Source organism: Lytechinus pictus, chromosome 2 (genome assembly GCF_037042905.1).
Source record: "Lytechinus pictus isolate F3 Inbred chromosome 2, Lp3.0, whole genome shotgun sequence".
NCBI lineage: Eukaryota > Metazoa > Echinodermata > Echinoidea > Temnopleuroida > Toxopneustidae > Lytechinus > Lytechinus pictus.
This window is the reverse complement of record NC_087246.1, coordinates 52,365,754-52,392,152: the sequence shown is the minus strand read 5'-3', so window position 1 is coordinate 52,392,152 and position 26,399 is coordinate 52,365,754. Positions and strand designations below refer to the sequence as shown.

At 35.6% G+C, this 26,399-nt stretch overlaps 1 protein-coding gene across 1 annotated transcript; it reads right to left on the bottom strand.

Annotated features, from left to right (window-relative positions):
- Positions 1 to 57: 57 nt before the first annotated feature.
- LOC129277883 (anoctamin-10-like) lies at positions 58 to 26,399 on the bottom strand. Its single transcript, XM_064095130.1, has 15 exons — positions 26,285 to 26,399; positions 18,713 to 18,997; positions 17,959 to 18,163; positions 17,562 to 17,696; positions 16,733 to 16,855; positions 14,435 to 14,677; positions 13,264 to 13,593; positions 11,987 to 12,042; positions 10,344 to 10,418; positions 9,583 to 9,786; positions 7,353 to 7,544; positions 6,110 to 6,241; positions 5,005 to 5,121; positions 2,990 to 4,617; positions 58 to 1,103 (listed from the first exon to the last, which is right to left on the bottom strand). The coding sequence occupies exons 1-14, from the start codon at positions 26,342 to 26,344 to the stop codon at positions 4,504 to 4,506; spliced, it is 2,271 nt and encodes a 756-aa protein (XP_063951200.1). The 5' UTR covers positions 26,345 to 26,399; the 3' UTR covers positions 58 to 1,103; positions 2,990 to 4,503.

Genomic DNA, 26,399 nt, shown 5'->3' with positions numbered 1-26,399 from the left:
CTCGGGGGAGGGGGGGGGGGGACACACTGACATGACAAAAAATATCCAAGCTTAATATATTATCTTTCTTTGTATTTATTCCAATAAAGATCTAAAGAAAATAAATTTTTGTTATATTCATGGGTTAATGAATACATACTGTTAAAATTTTAATAACCCAGCACATCGTTATGATGCTATTCCTACAAATAATACCATACGCATTTTCAGATCTTTCTAAATTTGAAATTATTCTAAGAATTATAAGAATAGGTTTATATGTATGAATAAAGATAAGGCACTAACTAAAAGAAAAATACAATGTAGAAAGTAGAAAAATGTTAACTTAAAAGCTTGTTCAATGAAGTGGAGAAAGGAACATACATAAAATTTATTACTGTTGCTGTTGAAAACAATATTTTGTGCAATTTCACCTTTCAAGCCAGAAATGATTAAAGGTAAACATACATTTCTTAATGTTTATAAATCTGGCTCCACATTCACACTATCAGGTGCTCTAGATGTCTCTTTTTTTGGTATCATGAAAAGTTCCCATAGAAAAACATTTATAAAATCTGGCACAGGTCTCACTGTAGTGATTGCCTTTGCTTCCTGAAATTCAAATACTTTCTATTAATACAATAATAAACAGGTATATTTCAATACATTCAAACATAGCTTTATATGATATACTGGTACTGAGAGCATTTCAAACACTTGTGAATTATGATCATGAGGCCCCCTTGTATAAGTAATTGACATTAATGAGAGTAATAGGCCTCTTTTTGCTTTACAAACTAGCAAACCAGAATACAACCTCTCCGCTTCTGTCAAGCCTCTGCTGTTACAATTGCAACTATAAACAAACTAACAAATATCATTTGAACATAAATATTACGATATACACCTCTTTCAGTATGTTTTCAGCCTACTGAGCCTGTATACTGAACTAAGCCTCTAATAACAGTCTATAATTTCCTTCAAGTTTTTATACAAAATTAATTTTCTGGCAGAATTTCATACATGTATGTTATTACTAATAATTGCAAGTGTTGAAATGATCTATTTGTGTGAACCAAAATGGTCTGGTTGGTCCTTCACACATCTATCAAATTTGCCAGGCACTGGAAGGAGATATAAAATCAATTGTAACTATTTAGTATATAATTGAACTGTATCTTCACTAATAAGGCCCCAAGATATGTTAACAAAATTATTTAGGAATAAAGTGATAAAGGCCCAAACCATTCTCAGTTTATAATTAAAACACATTGCATAATGAAAACAAAGATTGTCAAAAAGTTGGTTCTTGGTTATCTTAGGGTACCCAATTACAATTTCTATAAAGTAGGGGATACTACCAACTTAACATTTGTAATATATAATTATTGTACATTTGTATTTTTGTTAAAATGAATGGTTATAAGATGGAAAAAATAGATCTCTACCATCCCCAAAATGGTGATCATTTTGTCCACTACAAAGATGCTCATACTAATCATTCATTATCAAGAATATGATAACAGTAAAGAATGTTTTAATGAAAATTACAGCATCTGTGCATACTACATACATGCATCTATCATCACCAAATATTTAGATCATATTTCATACCATATCACACCTCAATTATTAACACATACATTTGGATCAGATAAATTTGCCTGTTGTAAAAGATAGATTGATACGATTAGACTGGATTGTATCATAATGACATAGATATAAACAGAGTTGCATAATGAGAAACATGGATTATCCAGAAACAAATAATACATATTGAGATGTAAATATAACTGAAAATTTGTAATACAAAATATTGTGAAGTTTACAATAGTTTGAATGCATGTAAGTCCTAATCTTGTAGATTTACACTCCTGAATGCATTTTAAGTAAGTAATCACACACCCCGGGGGTCACTCTCCACATGGACTGCTACCCACCCGTGTCCGACTACCTCAGAAATGCACCCTAAACGGCGTAATGACATTATGTAAATTTGCAACCCTAAACGGCGTAACCCATGAGAAAAGCCACCCTAAGTGGCGTGAACAGGGAAATCCCCTTATTTGATACCCTAAGTGGCGTAAACATCAAAATCGATTAATGTGATACCTGTGGACCGTGTGGGTAACGCATGCTGCCTAGTATAGAGCCAGGTTTAAGAGACTAGCTAGAACTGTACGGGGGTAACTCTCATCATGGACCTAATACATGTAGGTCCATGCTCTCATAAGTGCTGCGCTGGCCGCGCAGGATTGTGGGAGGATTGTTTTGTAAATCGCCTTTCATGGTGTTTATAGCTTAGGTCTGCTCCCGGGTCTCCTCAAATTTGCACCCCTAAATGGCGTAATTTTCACAACCAAATTAGCAACCCTAAACGGCATGAAGAGAGAAAGAAAAGGCTACCCTTATCGGCGATTTACGAGCGAATGGTGATGAAATGCAACCCTTTTTTCCAAAGACATCGACGCCGCCCGAGTGCCTGAAACGGGACCCTTTTTGACGCTTTTTCTGGCCGCGGGTGCGTAGCAGGCCATGTGGAGAGTGACCCCCCGGGTCACACACCAATACTTGACAGCTTTTTTAGTCTTTACAGAATGTATATGCACAATCTATTACAGGTTGGACATTTTTGATGGAATTGACTTTGAAATGATATGCCAGGTACAGCTACACAAGCATTAAGATTTCAATAGGTAATAATAACAGGAGTATAAAATTAGCCCTGCCTATCTAACATTGATTACTCTCGATAGACATACATATTTCAGAACTATTTAGTTCTGAAATATGTATGTCTATCAAGAGTAATCAATCTTATTTGTTTCTTTACTTGTTTTTTGATGAAAACTGTTGGCAACATTTTCCTGATAATAAATAACTTGAGATCAATTTATTCTAAATACTAAAAGTAAAAATAATGTTAGTTATGATTTATGGCTAGAAACCAAATTTGCAGCAGATTTGTACATGAAATCAATTTTTTGAGCAACTTTTGGTCTGCAGTTACATATTTGCATAATTTTGGATCAGCATACCCGCATTGTTGTAAATTTGGTCCAAAGTTTGCAGGAGACTTGAAAGGAAGTTTTAAAACAATGCAGTGTGAACCTTTAACAGAAAAATGTCAGGGTTAATGCAGTACAGAACTTGTTCTCTCCAATAAAATTAGTGGGTCATTCAAAGGTTCAATGCAAAGAAAATGTAAATTAGAAACTCATAATGCTGAAAAACATGAATAATGGAAGAAAACAAACTCAATATAAATAAATTTTGAAAAGTATTGCATTCGAGAATGTGAGTAAAAGTAACATTTGACAATTCAGTGTTTCCTGAAATTACAATGTGTAAATGATATGCATAGAACAAAACATGTAAACAAAATGTGTTCCTTGGCAAGATAAAGGATATATTGAATGAAAGCACTGTAGGATATGAAATACTATCGCCCTCATATTTTCATCAGAAGGAAATATCAATATTCTATGAAACAATGCTGGCGTGTGTTATTGATAATCTGGCAATCACCAATTTGAGTGGATATGTAAAAAAGACAATGACCTATGATATTTTGTGTATGTGGAGCGTTGTGGCCCAGTGGATTAGTCTTCTGACTTTGAAACAGGGTCATGGGTTCGAATCCCAGCCATGGCGTAATTTCCTTCAGCAAGAAATTTATCCACATTGTGCTGCACTCGACCTAGGTGAGGTGAATGGGTACCCGGTAGGAAGAAATTCCTTGAATGCTTGAGCGCCTAGGTAGCCCAGCTAAAGCCGGGGTAATAATATCCAAGTCTTTTGGAAGCGCATAGAGACGTTATTCATAGTGTATTATGCGCTATACAAGAACTGACTATTATTATTATAAACATACTGAGTATAGGAGACACACAGACAAATTGGTTCTTCTATTGCGCAGTGTAATAGGTGTCTTGCAGTCCAATTTGACACGGTTGAGAGTGTTAATAATGATATAAAGAGTTGCATAACAATCAAGAGATGAAGTACAGGAGTTAATGCTTTAGTGAGAATACACTTCCGATATTGTATTCGAGTTCAGATTAAAATAAAGATTTTTCAGTATTACAAAATCCTAAAGTATAAACACTTGCAATTGTTCCAGTTCATTCACAAGTTTGAGATTAACCCTAACTCCTTATGCCGTGTGTTTGAGGTAATGCAAAGTTATACAAGCTGGGCCCTGATCAAAATTTCAACTGATTGTATTGGATGTTTCTCAAACACATACTTTAATTTACAAGAACATTCCATTCCCTAGGTTGACACAAATATTGTGTTATTTAATAAAATAACAAAACCCTTTCTTACAATTACTCATTCAACTTTTATTGATATTAATGAAAAATATAAATAAATATACATATGTTAAATCATTGAAATGCTTTACACATGAAAGCACAAACTTGCGTTAGTAACTCTGTTAATACAGGTCATATAAAACTCTTTTACTCCATACTGTGTCAGCTATATAAGAAACAAATCTGGTAGGTTTCATTTGACCAATCAGTGAGCATCACTGGCCTGCACTGCTTGGGCTTCAGAGAGGGCAGCCTTCATATTACCTCCGTTCTCCTTGTCTATGCTGAAGGATAGCTGGCGGGTCAACTCTGCTGCTTTCTGTTGCATCATGGGATAGAAGAATGAGAGCAGAAAGATATCAATAAGAGAAACATTCATTTGAACACAAAAGCAGCGAGTAGGTTGGTTTGAGGACAGAAGACGTACCGGATCATGCAAAAGTAGACGGGGGGGGGGGGGGGGGGGGGGGTCAGGGTGATTGCCTCATTCAACTTGGACAAAAATCGATTTAAAACTTTAGATTCCTGATTGAATGACAGATTTATCAATATCAATTTACAATGAATAGATTTGCTTGGTGGAGAAAAATATTAAACATAATTCTCAAAATCAACAACATTATTTTGGTTGAAGCTTTCTGTTGGTCAACTCTCAGAATGCCCCCCTCCCCCCCAAAAAAAAGCCTTAACAAATAAAGAAACTTACCCTCTCAGCAAGAGCTATTCTAGATTCAAACTCCTCCTTGGCTAGCTCTACCTCCATCCATTGAGGTAGATCAGGAATTAAGATAGCTATGGCAGCCTTGAAGGCTAGAAAGATGTGCTGTTAGCAGAGAGGAAACGAGGGGAAAAATATCAACTTTCTCAGCAGTATTCCTCAAAAAGAAATTCATCAAACACGGATATTTAGGAAATTAAATATCAAAGCAGGGGTGTAATATCAAGAGATATGCTTTAATACATCAAACTGATTGTAACTTATATAACAATGGAAAGATCCAGTGAGAGATTAGAAGCTGCAAATCAATTTCCCAAAGCATTCCATATTTCTCAATGCGGAAATCATATCTAATTCTGTTGATGATAAATACCAAGTTATATCATGTAGAAAACAGCTCAGAGAGTTTCTAGATTTAGTATTATAAATTTTCACAAACTTCATTAGTCACTCATCACATATTTTTCACTGTGTATACACAGTAAGCTGCGATGCACACATCACTATTATGTTTGTGTGCATGAACAATAGGCTTAATACACTCTTTTGCTTTTCACACTGCATTTCCTTAACCCCATACTATCCTTAACCCTGGACTATCCTTTATCACTGCTCTATAATAATAAATTCACAGATTGGTTATAAATGGTTATGGACTTCCTGCTTAGTAAAATGCTGTAAACTATGGTCTGTATTCTGAAGTCAGGTTTAACTTAAACTCAGGTTTAAAGTTGTGGTTTAAGTATGGATAGCCAATTGTTACATGTGTGTGTATTTTGAGTTTTGTCAGACATGATCAATCAGATATAAATCATTAACAGTATATTTCAGCTCATTTGGCTCTCAAATCATTCATAATTATCTAGGGAGTATAAATAGATGATTGTCTTCACCATCGGTGAATCAGGAAAGAGCACAGTAAACATAAGAAACATACAATAATAAAAATTTTGACACCTTTGGCTTCCCATAATTTTAGCACAGAGTTAAACCATGATCTAAGTTAAACCTGACTACAGAATACGGGCCTATATGTTTATATGGTGGCAAAAAAAAAAGGAAAACAAAACTGTAACCTTATATATGAACTTACCTCTACAATCACAAAGAGGAGGATGTATTTGGTGGTAGACATGTCAGGAAACATAGACTGGATCTCGGGTGATAGTGCCATCAATGCTACATTGGTAAGGACTGCTATGATACTCATTATCTCAAAGGTGATCTGTAAAGAAAAGTCAAACATGGAGACTCATTATCTCAAAGGTTATCTGGAGGCAAGACTGAGTTATCAATATGAGATCATCATGGTTTTAGTTTTATCTGTTTTTTCAAGCATGAAAACCAAGATTGTACTTGCATTAAAATATCTGTAATTATTTGTAAAGACATGTAAAGGTAAAACAACAAGATTTTGTATAATCATGGATGATATCAACTATATTCTGTTTCATTAAACAGTTTACTTTAGTTCATCAATATGGCAGAGATGAGGTTGTCATATCACAAATAAGTTAAATACTTTCAGGTTTCAAAGAAAGGATTTTCAAATCTGAAAAATAATAAAGCACTCATTTGCGAAAGTTAGTGACAAATAAAATAGTGATAAATATATGTTTGAAAATGTTGCACATGATTTTGCCTAAATGAGCTATCAACAACATTCCCACAAACCAAACTATTTTGTAAACTGATTAACAAGATTATTATGATTATATTGAACTCCTATTTTACACAAATTTGTGAAAAGCAATTGAACCAACAAAGATAGAAATCTATTCCTTTTTGGTTTTGCATATCATGAACAATTAACTCTTTGCCCACCACAGACAAAATCACTCCTGTGCCACATTAAATTCAAGGTACAATCTTAAGAGGGGTTTTGCAAAGACTAGGCTAATTCAGCTCACAATATATTTTTGATTGGTTTATTGTAAAGAAAAGCTTTGTGTATACGCAGTACATTGCGATGCACACATCACTATTGTTTTTGTGTGCATGAACAATCAACTTAATACACTCTGTGTGTATTGTGACTTGAGTCGAAGTTGGCAGCCCCCTGTATGTGACTCTATAGTCGAACAAAGCGGGCAAAGAGTCAAGGCGTGTCAAAGAAAGATAACGATCAAACGCAACTTGAATTTTAACCAACAAGAAGCATACATTTTTTAGACTTGTGCTTGATCTGCTGAGTTAATGGGTCCCTGGTCAGTTAACAGTTATTTTCACTGAAAAACTTGCATTCAACAAACCAGATACAGGGATTTCTGTGTACATGTATATTGACTATTTCAGTGCTGTTCCTCTAACCTCTGTAATCAATTGACTGATCCTACCTGCCATGTACCAATATCTGCTACGGCCTGTCCGAACGGTCTCTGACAGACTCTGCTGAGCTTGAAGGCATCACTGCGGACCTCGATCACATTGTTAAGTAGAGCAAAGACAGCAGCCAACGGGAACACAGCTGAGAAGAGGAATACATAACCAAACTGCAGGAACAGCTCAAGGTAGTCATCAAACGTCCCCTGGAGAAAGATAATTGAACGCATAGAAAGGAAATGTTCATTGGTTTGATTGTTCTGAGAGCTGGGAGTGGATAATGTAAATCCACCTTTTAAATCTTGATTTATCAGGGGGGATAGATTTACTCTTTAAACTCGCTTGAATTACTCTTATAATGTCCAAATCAACACATTACTGGTATTCAACTGACATATAAAAAGGCAAAGATTACATCATTCTGCCTTTATCACGTCATTTTTCAGAAAAGGCCGTTGACTGTGTAACATTGCTAATTTCTCCAGTTTAAAATAAAGTTGACACCATGCACTCCCTATAATAGATTATTGAATTGTTATCATTATTATATTACATGTATTCAGCAAAAGAAATATAAAATATAATTACATATAACAGAAAGAAAACATTTCCCTTGGAACACCGAGGACAAAAAAAAAAAGTTAATACATGGCAATTGCCTTTTGACCTAGTTCCAAGGGAATGGAATCATTGTCTAGAGTATACATTTAAAGATTTACATTTATTTGTAATATACACATGGCTGACTCTCATACTTTCTTTTTGGCATATCAATATTCAATCTTTAAATGCTAAAAGGGAAAAAATAATAAATGGCAAAGTACAACTATACCTACATGTATTACTACTTATTCAAATTCTTCTGAAAAAAAAATCAAAATAATAATCACAATGACAAAATTATAAAATATCCTTTAAAAAAAAATCAATTTTCATAATGTTGAAGTTAAGATGTAGAAATTCTCTTAAAATTACCCTAATCTACAAAAAAATCATGAAACTACATTTTAATGTATGTAAAATAGTAGATGGAACAACTGTGATATTAATCACACAGATTATTATACAATCAGATTTCCACAAGGTGTAGGAAGCTGTGGAAATCAAGGCATAAAAACAGGAAAAACCACGAAATAAGCTCAAATTCCTTCAATGATATACCAAAGTCTATATCCTTTTACTACAAGACAAAAGAAATAAAAATCAGAAATCCTAAAAAATTACCACAACATCCTATTGCTGAAAACTAAATTTCCTAAAACTAAATCCCTGTAATGCGGTGAGTAAGGCAAAGGTGGTAATTCTCCTATTCACAAGGCCTCTAGTTAACATCCTATCCAAGGGACATAATGTTTTCCACTCTAACATAGCTTCATGCAGAATTGAGCAACATTTTATAAAGAATTGGGTGATTTGATTCGCAGTGGTAAATCTTTGATACTGTATCACACATTGGTTATTATTTTCATGTGTCAAGTGATGTAAATTATATTTCATGCCTTTTCTTAATTATTCGCATTTTGTTCATCACATGACACACATATCATTTTGTGGGTTGGAACCATCGTCAGTCATAACTTTGCTAATGTAACTTTGGGGTGGTTTAAAACACACTCAACTATGCCACAAGTATTAAACCCTGCCTACATTCCCTGCATGAACACCTCATAACTGTGTTAATAGTAAATACATTTCCTTTGACCAACTTATTCCTACACATTTAACTAAAAACGATTTTTGTGTAATCCTGTCCACAAAGAATAGCAATTTTGAAACAAAAACAAAAAATCAACACTTTCCTGAATAAGTAAAGTAGAATTATTCAAACAATGTTGATGAAATATTAAACAAAGACCTGAATTAACTTTGTACCTAAATACTTTGAAAGGAATATCAATAAAAGAATTCTTACCTTTAACTTCACATAACATTCAATAAAATCAAAATAAATTAATCAATAGGAGAGTACAATGCAATTGCAATAAAACTTTTAAGCAAAATATATTTGAAATGTATAAATACATAAATAAGCATTACTTGAATGTTTGCCTTTATTGCAAAATCATACAGCTATCATAAACATATATGAACCGGTATTCAAAATAAGGCAAAATACTTTCAAACTATAAGGCATTCCTGAATATTATCATCATCATCATCACCACCATCATCATCATCGTCATCATCATCATCACCATCATCATCACCATCATCATCATCATCACCATCATCAACTGAACTCACTGGATAATGGTCCATCTTGCTCTGTTCTGCTACCAGCTGAGCCGCATCTTTCTTTCCACCCTCTCGAGGAGCATCATCATCTTTCTTAGCCTTGGCAACATCATCATCCTTTCTACCACGCCAGAACCTCAGGATGAGATAGGGTAGAGCGGTCTCAAGGAATTGTTCAATGAATTGTTGGATGATGAGTAGGGTTGATAGGTACTGTAGGATACAAAGAAATGAAATGAATTATGAAAAGATGTACTAGAATACACCCTAAAATTGATAATCATTACTCAATATTCCTTTAATATTTGAGACAGTATGCTATATATACACATTATAAAATGCTTCATTCCAAGAAATGTAAGCATTTGCAACGTTAAAATTTACTGAGGTTTGCCTCAGCCGACAACAAGTAATTTAATAGATTCTAAGCATTTAAGACATTTCAACAATATTGTTTAATGAAAAATAATTACTGCATGGAAATGATCCCCTAAATAAAACTAAAAATAACAGTAATAAAAGATGTGATTTCCAATGCAGGCAATAATAATAGATGTGTTTTTACAAATCAACACTGCAAAGTACTATATTAAAAGTGCATATCAGTATACATGTAGTTTCTATTTAAGTGAAATGCTATGATATATTCAATATATATAATTCAATTCTCAGTCAAAATGATGGACAATCTCTATCTAGGGAACTAGAGAATTCTTACAAGTTCACCAACAATTTAAACCAGTGCCCAGTGGCATAATAAAGTGACATACCTTGCGTAGTTTGACCATATCTTGCAAGTAGAAGGCAATGAAGAACAGGCACATGAAACAATTTGCAAAGTCAAACTGTATAATACAGAGAAAAAGTAAAGAGAAAAATGAATATTACCGTGTAATAATAAATTGTAAACCCATTGCAGAACATACAAGGAATTATTCAAATGATTGTAACACCCAAACATCATGGTTGATATTCTCACAACACTTGCAAAGTTAATCACATTTAGACTTAAAATTAATCCTTGAACAACTTGGACCACACATTAATGGAATGATGGCTGCCAACTCATTCAAACAAATACAGATTATCTTAAGCCTTCAATGTAAAGTATAAGAAAAATTGGTTTAAAAAATGAGCAAGAAATAAGAAATGTAATAACATTAGTACAAAAATAATTCAAATGAAAAATCTCATCCTTTTTGTCAGGACTATTGAACAAGGAAAAGCTATCAATCCACCTAGGTGGAATATAATTCATGTTTGGTCTTCATCCATTATTTTTTTGGGTTCAATTCATAGTCGTATTTCAGCCCTCATGAGGACAAGGCAATCTTTCGAAAAAAATCGTCTTAGAACTGCTCGAGATAATGAGGGAATATTGACGGCAGCAAGGTAGTAGTCTGCAAGCACAGACTCATATTTGACACTTTAAACAATAACAGGTCTAGAGTAAAGACTAGACTCCAAAGACTCTGTCTGTAGAGCCAGCCACAGTACATAGTGATTCTAGTCTCACCAATTCAGACTCTGCATTATGCACTATGTGATTTGCGAACCAAGGGTCTGATGAGCCTGCAGACTTAGTTGAACCTGTGTTATAATATGGCCACCTCTATATATCAGGCCCCTGCCTATAATAATGATGACCACTGAAATTGATTCCCATGGAGGCAGATTGTGTGTACAGAACCTGTATACAGCAATCACCTGTCTATAAAGGCCAGTTTGTGCTTCCCCTTGGGTAGTCACTATAAACAGGTTTTACTGCATTTTGACAATATGCATTGAATCCTTTAAATTTTCATGAATTACATACATGAATCGCTTCTGTGTGCAGCATGACAGAGACTCATAATTTTTGTTTAAATACCACCCCTCACCTTCCTCCCCCAGTTTTTATCAATCAACTGTTCTGAAATTGTTTCATGTAAAGTGTACAAATGATATAGTCTTTTATTTTCAGAAAAATGTCTCAATTCAAATTTTGTACTACATGTACCTATTAGTTAAAATATATTATGATTTGTGAAAACAGGAATGAAACGTACTGGCATCAAACTAGGCTTTGCATGTTGTGTTCATTTAAGTTCGTGTTTTACAATAGTGTACAGTATCAACATTTCATACATCAACATCTTATTTTATCACTGCTATTTGTGCAGCTGTGCAAGAAAAGAATAAGCAATACTTTTTTCTCCCTACATGTAGTTATTTGGAACACGAAGCAGCTGAACTTGTGTTTCATGCAAAGTGAATCATAGTTTATGTACTTGGAATCATAATGATACTTATACGATGAGAGTCTAGTTTCATATTGACAGTATTATTAGTAAATATATATACATGTATATACACAGTATTATAATACATTGACGGTCAAGGGATATGACAAATTTTGGGAAAAGACACTCACCACAACGAGTTTAAGAATCAAGTTGTTTTCATGAGCTGACTGAAGACGATGGTTTTCTGTTATACACACACAAAAACAAGACAATCGCATGCAAAATACACACCCACGTGAATACGATATTCAAATCTTAAAATGTACTAGAAAGCAACAATACATGTTGGGTGAGGTAAGGGGCAAGGAATATTGAGGGTATTAATATTTCAGGAGATTCCAGAAGTGGTGTTTTTTTCAGTACATTTGTGCAATTCAGTGATATCCCAAAGGATAATTACTTGCTGTTCAGTATTGTATTACTCAGCTATGCACTAGTCCTTTCTTAAGTCTAAAACAAAAATACTCTCATCTAAAATTTTAATTCAGTACGAAAAAGACAACAGTAAAATATTCACACTATTATGCATCATGAAAGCAAATTCAAACATGCAAAATATCTCATTCCATTTGATATTGATTATTGGTACAGGTAACAGCTGTTTAAAATAACAATCAAAACACATGATTTGTAACTGTAACAGACTGTTAAAAGTCTTTGAAATTCTCTGTTGAACAAACAGCATTCATATACAGTGGTCTTACAAAATTTGGTGAACCCCACCAGAAAATGCACTCCTTTATGCCAAGTGTTGAATGTAGACAACAACACTACAATATTTGGCAACCCCAGAGAAATGTCTAAAACGCGGCACAACATGAACTATTTTAAATTTGTTCATTTTCTGGTGGGGTTCACTAACTTTTTAGCACCACTGTACATTCATATCAAACACGCAATCAAATCTAATGTCATTTTATTTGCTTTGCATGCATATTTGTTAAAACATGCTTGCAAAAAATGTTTTACTTCTAATGTGTTGAAGTTTCTGCTCAAAATTATTGCTTGATTTGATTAAAAAAAAGCTTCAAAGTGAAAATTTACAGAGAAAGTATTTGCTAGCTTCTATTAATATGGGCAATTCTTTTGAACCTTAATAAAAATGATTAGTATTTAATGTATCAATGGTGATTATATTTTAATTACTAAACTACTCATGCCATGACACATTAACGATCTTGTGACTTGTATGTGGACACACAAACAACATATGCATTCTCTTATCTCTTCTTCATTGCATGCAAGATAAAATTCATTTTATAAAATCTAAAGAATATTGGAATACCAATGGCATGATAATTGGCATAAATTCAATGTTGAATTAGATTTCACAGCTTCGAAACACAAACTCATACAGGTATACAGGGGAGCATCCACAAAACCAAGACACTTCACGATAACCTACCCCAATCGTTGAGAAAGCTTGCAATCTTGCGGTAGAAGGAGTTGACGATGATGATGACGACAGCATAGAGCACACTCGGCAGTAGGAGCACCAGGCCTCCGACGGTGGTGTTGACATCCACTTTGGTCTTGAGGTAATCTTCAAACCAGAAGAAGCCTAACATCATGAGAAAGGCAAGGCAGAGGAAGACCAGGATGATTGGGGCTGAAACACAGTATTTCTTGTAGAAACGTTTGGACTCTGGGTAGCGAGGTTCTCTTCGTCCGGTCACAGGGTTGGTGCCGATCGGTCCGTGGTACTCCGCCCTTGGCTCCTCAAATTTCACCATACCTGAAGGCAAAAATTAAAATGAAAATATCTTCCATAAAATTTTGTCCATTCTAGATGAAAAAAAACCCTCAATAGTTTAAGTACACACAAAATAGTGTAACTTCTCAAGGTTTCTGTGGCAAAGGGGAAAGAGTGTAGTGGTTATACAGTATGCCATGTACTCATTCATGGGCATGTTTTGGTCCTGTAAATGATCACCCAAATTTTGCATTTTTGACAAGTGTTCTTGTAGTCTCCAGGAGAATAGGCTGTCATGAATTCTAAAAATCTTCTTTATAACTTGGACACATAAGAATACTCAAGATATGGAAGCAATATCAAATAATCTTCAATCATCAAAGTATCAAAAAATACAAAAGGGTCTGGAGCGGGTTACATTTTGAAAAACATGATTTTATTCGCTAGGCAAGATGAATGTCCCTGGAGCTATCATTTGCACTACACAATTTTTTACTGCATCAGCTTTGAGAGTGTGACCTTGAAATAATGCTACATGATGTGGATATTGAAAAAAAGAGGATCTTTCGATCACAATTAAAGTAAATTTAAAAACCAAAACTTTTGCAAAGATTTAATGACCTGAAATACATTTTGACAGAACAGTCACCCCTGTCTTGTTACAAAACTGCTCTTTAAAAACATCCTGCATAACAAAAAACTCTCAAAGCAAATAAATTAGGTACATATCTGGCTAAGCATATTCAGTTCTACCGGGTACGTATTTGCTTTTAGTTAATCCCACAATCTTCTCTTCAAAAGTGGATGGAGGGAAGGAGGGAGGGAGAGTGTTCCAGTCTAGTCACTGACCAAACATAGTCCATAAACATGAAATTTTTCTTACCGTAGGTTCCCCATCGAAAAGCCTTTGAGCTGCACTTCCTCTTCCAGAACTCTAGGAACAAGGTGGTCCAGAAGAGATTGAAGATGGCAAAGATAGCATAGCCATGGGGGAGATGGCCGACAAATGTATCCAGGAGAAAGTAGATGAGTCCAAAGGCAGCGGGGAGAAACAGAGCCTTGGTATAGAATCCAAGAAAGGAGAAGTAGATGCCAATCTTCTCTCCAAAGTAGTCCCTGATCATCTCTATAAAGAAGTGAAAAAATAAAAATAAATCATTTGTTGTCGTCCAGATGCAAAGATCATATTTACAGTCACTGTGATGATCAAGATCCAAAATGCTGGACTAAACATGACCATGCATTTGGACCATCTCTGGAGGTAGTCTCGCCAGGCCTGAGTCTCGCAACTTGGTCTTGCCGTTCAGGTAAAGACGTGGAGCGCTCTAATTGGCTGCACACCCCCCCCAAATTTAAAAAAAAATAATAATAATAAAAAATATTCAATGTTTGTTTACATGCAGAGTGCCACTCTGACAAATTAGTAAAAGGCTGAAATTTTGGGAAGTTTGCTACTGTAGACTCACAACAGTTGTTCCAAGTGTGAATATAAGAATGTACTTTATACATTGATTTAAATACAGTTATTCTAAAAACAGATATTGTGTTCATACTACACAAGCAATATTATGTAAATGGAGATGAAGATAAATCCTAGAGTGGAATAATGCTTTATACAGTAAATTCAATGTGCATTATATTGTAAATACATGTACCTGATGCCTGCATAAAACTACACAAACGTCAAACTTTAATGAATCAATTAAAATATTTTTTTCACCTGTTCATATATTTCCATACATACATGTAGTACATTCTAAAATACACCAATAAAATCCAGAGACCACAACCCATCATAGTTTAATGCAACCTTGGGTTGAAATATATTCCACATATTGGATTTCAGTCCTTGAATTTTATGCTTCCATACATACAGAGTTATGTAACATGATATCTTTTTTAGTTTTCTCATCTCCAATCATTTTTGCTGGTAATGTAACTGTACAATGATGTATGGGAGGAGTTATTTAGTTTGCCCCTTTCACATTAGGTTTGAGGCAAGTAGATCTTGAATTAAAATAAAATTAAAGATGATTCTCACATCTGTTTGGCTGAGAGCAAGTAAGTCAGCAAAAATAACAGACAAAACTCTTTATGAAAAACTTTCCTGAAGTTAATCTGAAAGTAATCGACACAACTATTGCGCTATTAAACAGTCACTCATTATTTTATCAAGAAGATATCATAAGATCATAGCCTTAAATAAGCTTACATGTAACTGCAATTGTACAGTTTCATTGTCCACCTGCAAATTGTAAACAATGATCTTTACCCAAGGCAAATATGGAGACCTATACACAAATTCAACGCGATACCGTCAGAATACAAACATGTCAACTTTAAGACAAAGAATCAACTGATATCTTATCATTAAGAACACAGGATGAGACTAAACCAACATCAGGGTGTGGGATTGTGCTCATTAAAGTCTAGCAGAACACATCAAAAGCAGGTAATCATGCACACCTCAGATTAGAATATTAAATATAATGTGGTCCAGCGATGTCTGCAATAGTACACTTCAATGATCAGCATTGACGGAATAATTTCCCTTAATTTGCACATGTCCATACACCCAGCTGACATGGTTTGTGATAAATCGTAGCAAAATACCAGCAAGACATTCATGAAGTTTGGTTGTTATGCAAAATACATTAACATCAGGATTATACACATGTCAAGATAATTTGGGAAATCATCTCATTTTATAAGATACCATACAAAAATAGATTAAATACTCAAATTGCAAAAAAAAAAGAACAAAATTACCACCAATTCTAAAGAACTAAATTGATCTTGCTGGGACACACATTGTGTAGAAGAAACTCAGTAAACAGAGAGTGAGCACACTCTACGCTTTGGGTCTTGCAAGAAAATATTTGCAATCAATTGCAAATATTCTGTAGCAAATTTACAAATGATAGGTCAACTTAGATTATACTGCTTGTTGCAAGGAAGCAAATCAGCAATCAATCACAAATTTACAATTTAATTGCAAATGTGATTTAGGGACTCAAAATAGACTTGCAATTGATCGCAAGTTAATGCAGACATATAACCTAATACAACTTGAACTTCAACCAGTCAGAAGTATACATTCCAGACTTGATTGATTTTTGAATGTTTTTAAAAACATAACTCTTTGTGCAATGGGCTTGCGATAATAATGATACAGTCTTACCTATTGGTTGACCTTGGAAGTAATTGGAATGATTATACCAATGATTCTCTAATGATATGAGTTCAGATAAGGTGTGTAGGGGATAGATTCCATCAATAAGTCCACTGTTCATCATCTTAGGCACTAAGATATGAAAGTCATTAACAGAGATTGAAAAATTAGACATTTCGTATCAATTGTAAGTCTTTCAGAATGCCTCAAATTACTATATGCCTTTGAATCAAATACTTTTTCCCTTCCCCTATTGCAATACCATTGATGACTGAAAGATGTGTTTCTACATGATCACTTATCTTTATTTTTTTTTTCATTTATAAAATAAATAATTTCACATGAGCCCCATGTCCCAGTAATTCTAAAATCAGAAAAACTCTTCTCTTTTAGTTCATCATGTATACTACTAAAAGTGTGTAAAATTGTGACTACATGCAATGTAAAAAAATAACTCCAATCTTTAATAAATGCATTAATATGATCCACTTCTCAGCCAAAAGGATAATAAATAATGTTAATTTAGACATCTGTTCATTGTACTACAGTTGTAATTAATACATACTTTAGGTATCAAAAACATATAAGAACCACATGGTATTGTTAATCAATACATTCTAGCTTATCTATTCAATATGATCCTCAAGTGCATCAAGTTCTTTTAAAATACTGATCATAACACGTGTACACATTTTGCACTGCTTAGAAGGTCAACTACCAATATTGTAAAACATATGACACTTATTTCAAACAATTACAAGTGTAATAGGGGTGTATTTAAAACAGCAATGCTGAATGAGGCACAGAAAGAAAAAAATTATAATTTGAGGTTTCTCACCTATTCTTTGTTCTGGGTGAAGGGTTAGCTTTTTGGTCTCGGTACCAGGAATGTCTTCTTCTTTTGAACTTCGAACATTAGTAAGGAGGTAGTAGATTACACGCTGTTTCTCGCAAGTAGTCAGGAAACATTTATCTACAATAAGATGAAATAACATAAAAGCTCAGTATATTTATCATTGATGGTGAATGTGACAAGTAAAAAAACAAATTAAAAAGAGAGAGAGGCAAATTTCATTTTATGTCCCCTAGCTACAGGATATTCAAGCATGCAAGAATATGACTGGTCAGATACATTTCGTCCATGTTATGTCTATTATGTCTATCCTGAAAGAAGTCTATTTCTCATCTATTCTGAAAAATTTCAAAACAATTATCTATGACAAGTCACGACTCACTTCCACTGTCAAAGTGATCCCGATGTCCCCTACTGAATTCCCTCAGGGATCCATCCTTGCATTTCTTCCTGATACAGATCTTCTCAGCTCCCTCAAGGAGCCTCTCCCTTGTTGCTCCAAGCTGGAGTACAATGTCTCCATCACCGTTGTTCTTGGTTTGGATGGTGCTGACTAGGAGTTCCCCTCCTCCCTCCTTCTCTGGAGCCTGTAAGGAGAATAGAACTTTGAAAATATTTCCAGTTTTCCCTCCTATACTTGCGATCCTTATTGAGTGCCCGTCATCCAGAAAACATTTTTTTTGTTGTTGTTATCTAGATATACAGGACCTTACTGACAATGTGGCAGCAGTTGACACTGCATGTATAAGTGACCTTCAAAGCTTAAGGATTGATGAGTCATTTCTAAAAAAAAACTTTTGAAACTGAAGACGAGTACAAATCATCAGAGCTTTAGATGCTCTTTCGGCTTACAGGCTTAGATTATGAATTTGCATGAGACAGTTCTCAGACTTCATTGTGAGACTTTTTACGAAAAGTTGAGACAATTGCACAAAGGTAGTTGTCATCACTCTGAATTGAACTGGGATTGAAATGATCGGTATCATCTTTCTGAACCTAGTAACTAGGTGTTTGAGCTCTGTTTAGCATCCTTTTCCCAACTCTCAACACTAAAACAATAACTGTTTCATGTACATCTGCAAGAATCTTCAACCCTGAAGGAGGCAGATGTAACCTGAAGAACAAGAAGAACTAACCTTTAGAAAGGACAAGAGCCAATTCTTTGTTGCCATGTTAGTGCTTTTGCTGAATTGCAAGATACACAGCATTTTATCATCATCTTCATCTTCGCTATGGTTACAGCAACTTTCAGAGCTTGCTGATCCATTCTGTGCACTGCTTGGATCTTCCTGATGGAGCGGAATGTCTTGAATGCTTGCTTTGTTATAGAGGTCATCATGATGTGATGGTTCTTCGATGGTGATGTCCTCCAACAGTCCATCAACCGGGTCTTGGACGGGGTTGACCCCATCACACTCCATCTAGAAAAAAATAGAGATTAGTGGAATTTCAACAATTCCATGACACACTCTCTATCGAAATCGTGTACTTGAACTTACATACGAAAATAAGATATCTTGCAGACGGTTATTTCTAATTCTGTCCATTTCTTGTTACAGACATGCTCATCCTATGATCCTGTGTACCATTATTGAATAGGCCAAGACTAGAGGAAGATCATTTATTAAAGCTAGGAGAGACTTAAGTCAATTATTCTTATGACTGGAGTCATAATAAGCAACAAATTCGTTCACACAGTGTCCTATTTCTAAAGAAGTACAAAAGAATAATTAACGTCAGGATAAGCTGTGATACAGAATGAGAAAGAGATTCAGGGGGAGAGCTAACCCAGATGGGCCTGCAGCCACCCATCTGGGTTAGGGAAGAGCAAGACTTAGAGTCTGGAAAACCAGAAGTTTCACGCCTAACGTTAAGGTATGAGACTAGGTATGTCTGATGACAACATATGAATGGTGTATCTTGAAATGGTTCCATGACAATTGCTCCGCTGACATTTGCTCCGCCGACAATTGCTACGCAAAATACGACAACTGCTCCGCCGACAATTGCTCCGGACAGTTGCTCCGCCGACAGTTGCTCCGTCGACACTTGCTCCGCCGATATTTGCTCCGTCGACACTTGCTCCGCCGATATTTGCTCCGTCGACATATGCTCCGCCGATATTTGCTCCGTCGACATCTGCTCCGCCGATAATTGCTCCGCCGACAATTGCTCCGCCGATAGTTGCTCCGCCGACATCTGCTCCGATTTTACGACAATTGCTCCGCGACAATTGCTCCACCGATAGTTGCTCCGCCGACATCTGCTCCGATTATACGACATTTGCTCCGCCGACAATTGCTCCGCCGACATCTGCTCCGATTATACGACATTTGCTCCGCCGATAATTGCTCCGCCGATATCTGCTCCGTCGACATCTGCTCCGTCAATATTTGCTCCGCCGATATCAGCTCCGCAGAAAATGGCTCCGCCGTAAACTGCTCCGATAATGCTTGCATGATATATTACATGGCATACACAGGGGCCGCGGAACGGTTTTCAAAGTGGGGGGCTGCATGAGTCTAAAGTGGGGGGCTGACCCTGCTAAAAATCGCAATCATATGGTCATTTTTACGTTTTTGTACACGGTTTTGAAAAAAAGTGGGGGGCTGAAGCCCCACGGTTCCGCGGCTCCTGAATTCTGATACATGCATATAGAAAGAAATAGAAAAAAAGGGGCAAGCACAAAGGAGGGATAGATATTATTAATTCTTATTCATGGTGGGGGGAGCATTTGTGTAAGTTTTATTACGTGCCTCGTGATTAGAATGAGAAAAAAAATACGCGTTTTCATGTAATTATTATAACAGTACAAAAAACTTAGATATACCCCATTCTTAGCGTCAAAATCGCTCTGGCGAAATATGCTCCAAAGTGGAGATATTTGCTCCAGGTGAAATTCAACGGTACCCCCACCTTTTTTGTCGAAAACCTGTAGTCACGCAAAATGTTTACTGTCGGCAAATTTTGTTCCTCACAAACATGACCAAGACATTCAGTAATTAAAAATTAATATTCACGAAAATACCAACTTGTGAAACGCTACATGTCGTGTCACCTTCTCGCCACACCCCTCCAATCTGGTTTCCATATCCTCTCGTATACACAGTGCTCTGGTCTCCACATCTACATTTAATTTTCATTTATTTAATTTTCAACAAAATTTAAATCAAATAAATACAATCATAAGAAGTCAACATCATAAAAAAATATACCAAGGTCATAAAATCAACTTGAAAAAGACATGTTATAAGAAAGTTACATACAAAGTAATCATGTGTAAAGGATTTGTGATTTATAATTTGTGAAAATGGAGGATCCCACTTAAAAGCAAAGCTTGTATATTGTGGGCTCCTCAAAATATGACAAGCGAGAAATAAATTTATATATACAAATCAAAATATAAACCATGATTACCAACAGGAGACATCATTAAAAGAAAATATTAAATAACCAAAATATACGAAAATTACGCAAAAAACTCAGGAATGAGAAACAGTATAGAAATAAAGCGGATGAATGAGAGAGGGAGAGAGAAAGAGAGAGGAAGGGGGGGGTGGGGAATGAATGTTAGAACTGCATAATGAACTACAGGGAGAGGAGTGTAGACAAACAGAAGCAACGTAGCGCATGAGTGAAAAGGAACGGTGATTAAAGATAAAAATCTGTGATGATGTATTTTTTAGACGTGATTATAGGATTTCAGTAAGAAAGATTTTAACTTTCTTTTAAAAGTGTACAGAGAGGGGGAATTCTTTAAGTCATTATGAAGGGAATTCCAAAATTTTGGGCCTTCATAAATGAAAGTATTTTTGGCTTTGAACGTCCTGAAAAGCGGTAAATGGAATTCATCTGATTGCCTAGTTGGGTATTTATGAATGCTCTCATTTTTATGAAACATGTCATAAAAACAATAGGTAAATCATTGCTATTATATTGATACAAAAACTGACCTAGTTGAAATTAATATAAATCCTTAGTTTTAAAAAATCTTGTTTTCGAAAGAAAAATTAAGAATTAGTATGAGAGCGTATTGGAGCATTGCAAATAATCCGGATAACCTTCTTTTGCAGTATAAAAATCTTTTCTATCAACGTTTGATGGGTACCCCAAATCAAGAGACCGTAATTCAGGTATGGCAAAATCAATGACGAATAAAGCATAAATAATGAGGATTGTGGTAAAAGAAATTTCATTCTATTGATAACATCATGTCATATACACCGTAGGTTTTTAGATTATGATAATATATAATAGTGAGTTGCTTTTTTGTTTTAAGTTGATCATGATTGTTTTCTTCACTGATAGAAAAAGGATACTTAAATTTTTTTTAATTAAAAAATAAAATCCATATGGTCCGCCAATAGTCGAATTATATTCATTCTGATGTTATAATGTAAGTAACAATTTGTTGTTGATGGGGGATATATATAATTTTACACGTAGTTTCAAAATAAAACAAATCGATCAAACAAGATTTTCTTCTATAAATGATATACCTTCATCTGTATATGGCCGCCTAAGAAGAAAATGAACAAGAAAGAAAATGAAACGGAAAGGGTGAAATGGTATATTATTTTCTGAATATTAAGTCAAACTCTTTTAAAAAAAATCGATTTCTGTATTAAAAATGTCAAAAAATTTGCTCATTATGCCACTGTGAGCGTCAGACCAGTAGGCCTATACATAATCCCAGCTTGCATATCGCGCTATTTAGTAAGATACTGAACATGATTGTGTGTGTTTCTTTTTATATTCCGTTTTCACGACCTATGAAAAAAAAGTTTCAGCTTAGCTCCTCCATAATTTAATTGGCGAGATTTGTATTCTTTTGATTAATTTCTGGAACGGATATCAAAATATTTTGAAATATTACAAAAAAATGAAAGGAAGGAGAATGAAATACATGTATAATACAAATAATACAACTACTACTAATAACAATGATAATAATAATAATAATGAAAATAGTAATAGTAATAATAATAATAATAATGATTATAATAATAACAATAATAATGATAATAACAATCATCTGGTTATCTATAATGCGCTTAAGACATGGTATGTATCTAAGCGCTTACATATTTATCACCCCGGTCATCATTTTAATCAGCTATTCCCGCATGCACACAACGGGTGATTTCAAGTACGGTGTTGAAATCTGGTGTTGGTGTTGTGACAACACCAACACCAACATCGAACACCGAACTTGAAATCACCCAACGTATGCACATCCTCCACTCCCTGGGGAGTAATCCAGCCTGTCACCGACTAGGCGCACATAATGCAGGACCCCTGCAGGACAAGCTACAATGACTTTCACATCTTACAATTTAGCACCTGGGTTGAGAATGGCAAAGTGTGGATTAACGACTTGCTACACCAAGGTGGGATTCGAAAACACGACCGTTTAAGTACAAGCCAAGAGTCAGAACCGCTACACCACATCACGACGGTTCCACTTTAAACTTTAGTCTTTAGTTAGGACTAACCCTTTTAAAAAAAATCCGCTTTTAGCGGCTGATCGGCGAAAATGTGGATGAAAATGTTTTTTCCACCCGGCCCCCCAAACCCTAGTGGCGAAAGCTTGGTCCACTCCTTAAATATATCTCAAGTTCACGATCACAAAATGTCCCTTTTCTGAAATATATCAAAAATATTCAATTAGCGCATTGCGCTCTCACTATGAGATATCTCCCCTCCCCCCCCCCCCCGAGATATGTTTCATTGTTTACAATTGTCCAGGTCAATAACAGCTCGCGCTTTGTGCTCGCATTATAAATTCAGTTTAATGCGTATCGGGTTTCATGAATTTGTAACTATATTATTACTGGTATATATATTATTGTTCTTTTAAAAATAACATTATTTGTTTAGACGTAGTGAGAGAGATACATATATTCATTTATTAAAACATATTTATATTGTCGCTATTGCACAGAATAGAACAAAAATACAACCGAAGTCTAGTTTTATAGTAACTCACCAGTAGCGTAATGAGCCAACAACAACAATTGGAGGGGGCCAGACAAGGATTACATTTATTTTCCTTTCCTTTATTTATTTTTTTCATTGGTAGGGAGAATGGGGGGGGGGGGGGATCCGTGACCCCTAGCACGCCCCTCCCACATCTGTACGCCAGTGATGATCATACTTTCGTTTGGAACAAATTGAAAGAAAAAAGGTGCAAGGGTAGATAAGGCCCAAGATGTAAATAAAAATTATTGATAAAAATATTAATAATTATAATGCTGCTAAATATACAATAAATCAAGCGGTCATCAATGAAAATAAACAGCGTGAAAGAACAAAACGAGAAAGAGAGAGAACCCGTGCGAATGTATGGTGTATAAGTTGCTGGAAAGCAGAAGAGATATTGTGTCCAGCATCCCCCCCCCCAATTTCTCTCCCCGCTCAAGACCGGAGTGAAACCAATGATAATAATATATGAACAAAAATCCAGATTCACAATTTCAATGGGGAGTGTGGCATTCCCCTTCTCCGTTACAATTTGTCAAGTGGCAGCGGCAGGGAGAACGATTTGTTTTGTTTTTTTAAGCAGAAAGTTGTGATGATAGGGGGAGAATAAAATAAATAAAACATTAACGAATAACAAGAAAAAAAACCCATCAAAACCAGGGGCGGATCCAGCTTTCGCCAATAGGGGGGGGGGGGGCCGAAAAATATTGTCATCAACATTTTTCTCGATTGGCCGCTATAATCTGATTTTTTGTTGGTTTTTCAGGGGGTAGTCCTAACTAAAGACTGAAGTTTTAGTTTTTATTGTTACAAGATAAGGTATCTCACGTTGTCTTTAAATATAATATGCGAGCGCGAAGCGCGAGCTCAAATTCTTTGATATTTTGTCCTTAGACCTGAAGATTCTGAGCAGTTTTTATAATCATGAACAAAGATATATAAGTATCCAACTGGACAATGCGAACGCGAGCCGAAATTGCATTATAGTAACGTGAAAAGGGAATCAATTAGGACTGTTTTTTTGTGATTAATGAAGAGGATACAAGTATCACCAATTGAATGAGTGTGCGAAGCGCGAGCTCAAAATTTTGGATATTTCGACCTGAAAACTGGACAGTCTAAGCACGTTTTTATTTAATTAAAGAACAAGCTGTGTCTACAACAATTAAATGCGAGCGCGAAGCACGAGCTTACATTTTTACCGACATGATAAAGGAGCATTTTGAGAAATTTTGGTAAGAATTTCCAAAGAGGATAGGTATATCACAAATCAAACAATGTGAGCGCGCAGCGCGAGCTGAAAATTTTTATACAGTGTGTAAATCAAACAAAATAATGAAAGCTTGATTTGCGAGCTAAAATATTGTGTGCAAATTGATTTCAGAACTGGATATGTTACATGTAAGTGCCATTTAATCCTCTTGAATGAGATTCATTACACAGGCACTGCGAGCGCAAAGCGCGAGTGAAATTTTTTATGTAAATTATTTTTTCAAATTCTTCCCCTCACCTTTTTCTTGTTTCCTTTCGGGTCGGGCCAGCCGTTACGAGGCTGTAAATTACACATCATGGGTATAATACCGCTTTCTTACTTTACTTTCTCTTTTTCATCGTTACTATCAATTTAAAGAGTACCTGTACACTTTTTTCTGCAGGTTGCCAAAAAATAGGGGGGGGGGGCCGGGGCCGGCTCGGCCCCCTCCTGGATCCGCGCCTGAAAACAATTTGTATCAGGATGAATTTCTTATCATTTCAAACATAGACCAACTTGGAGAAATAAGATGTTCATGCAATTGTCGTATAATCGGAGCAGATGTCGACGGAGCAAATATCGGCGGAGCAATTGTCGGCGGAGCAGATGTCGACGGAGCAAATATCGGCGGAGCAATTTTCGGCGGAGCAGATGTCGACGGAGCAATTATCGGCGGAGCAATTATCGGCGGAGCAATTGTCGTATAATCGGAGCAGAAGTCGGCGGAGCAATTATCGGCGGAGCAATTGTCGGCGGAGCAATTTTCGGCGGAGCAGATGTCGACGGAGCAAATGTCGGCGGAGCAAATATCGGTGGAGCAAATATCGGCGGAGCAGATGTCGGCGGAGCAGATATCGGCGGAGCAAGTGTCGACGGAGCAACTGTCGGCGGAGCAACTGTCCGGAGCAATTGTCGGCGGAGCAGATGTCGTATTTTGCGTAGCAATTGTCGGCGGAGCAGATGTCGGCGGAGCAATTGTCGGGTCACCCTTGAAATTGGCAGAGGCTGAGTTCCACATAATCAATACCTAACATTAACAATAAAACTTAAAAGTTGAAACCTGACCACTATCCAAGACCCTTCAGTCTTTCAGATACTGAAGTCCAATTTAAAATTAAATCATGGCCATGATGGCTTCCTAAGTTAAATAATCAATTCAAATTAAAAAGCTGAAAGTTTCAACACACATGAAACCCAAATTTCAAAGTGTCCATCTGAACTCATTGAACATAGTGATAATTAAATATTCATACAATTACATTACAACTGTCTAGATCTAGACTAAGTTACACTTACAATTATGTTTAATCAGAAACTTTTGTTAGACTAACGTTAGACCTAACTTAGGCTAAATCAGAATCACTTGACATATTTTTATAGCTCAAATATAACTTAAACTACGTACTACTAGCTGCTAACATTAGGCTGAACTCTGAGTGTTATAGTATACATCAATTCAAATGAGATAACTCACGCTTCCAATTTCTTGATCTGTGTTCAACTCCATGCCTGCTTCCACATCATCTAGCAGCATGCAGCAGAGTATTGGATGACTGATACCGGTATATTGCTCAGCACTGCATGAATCA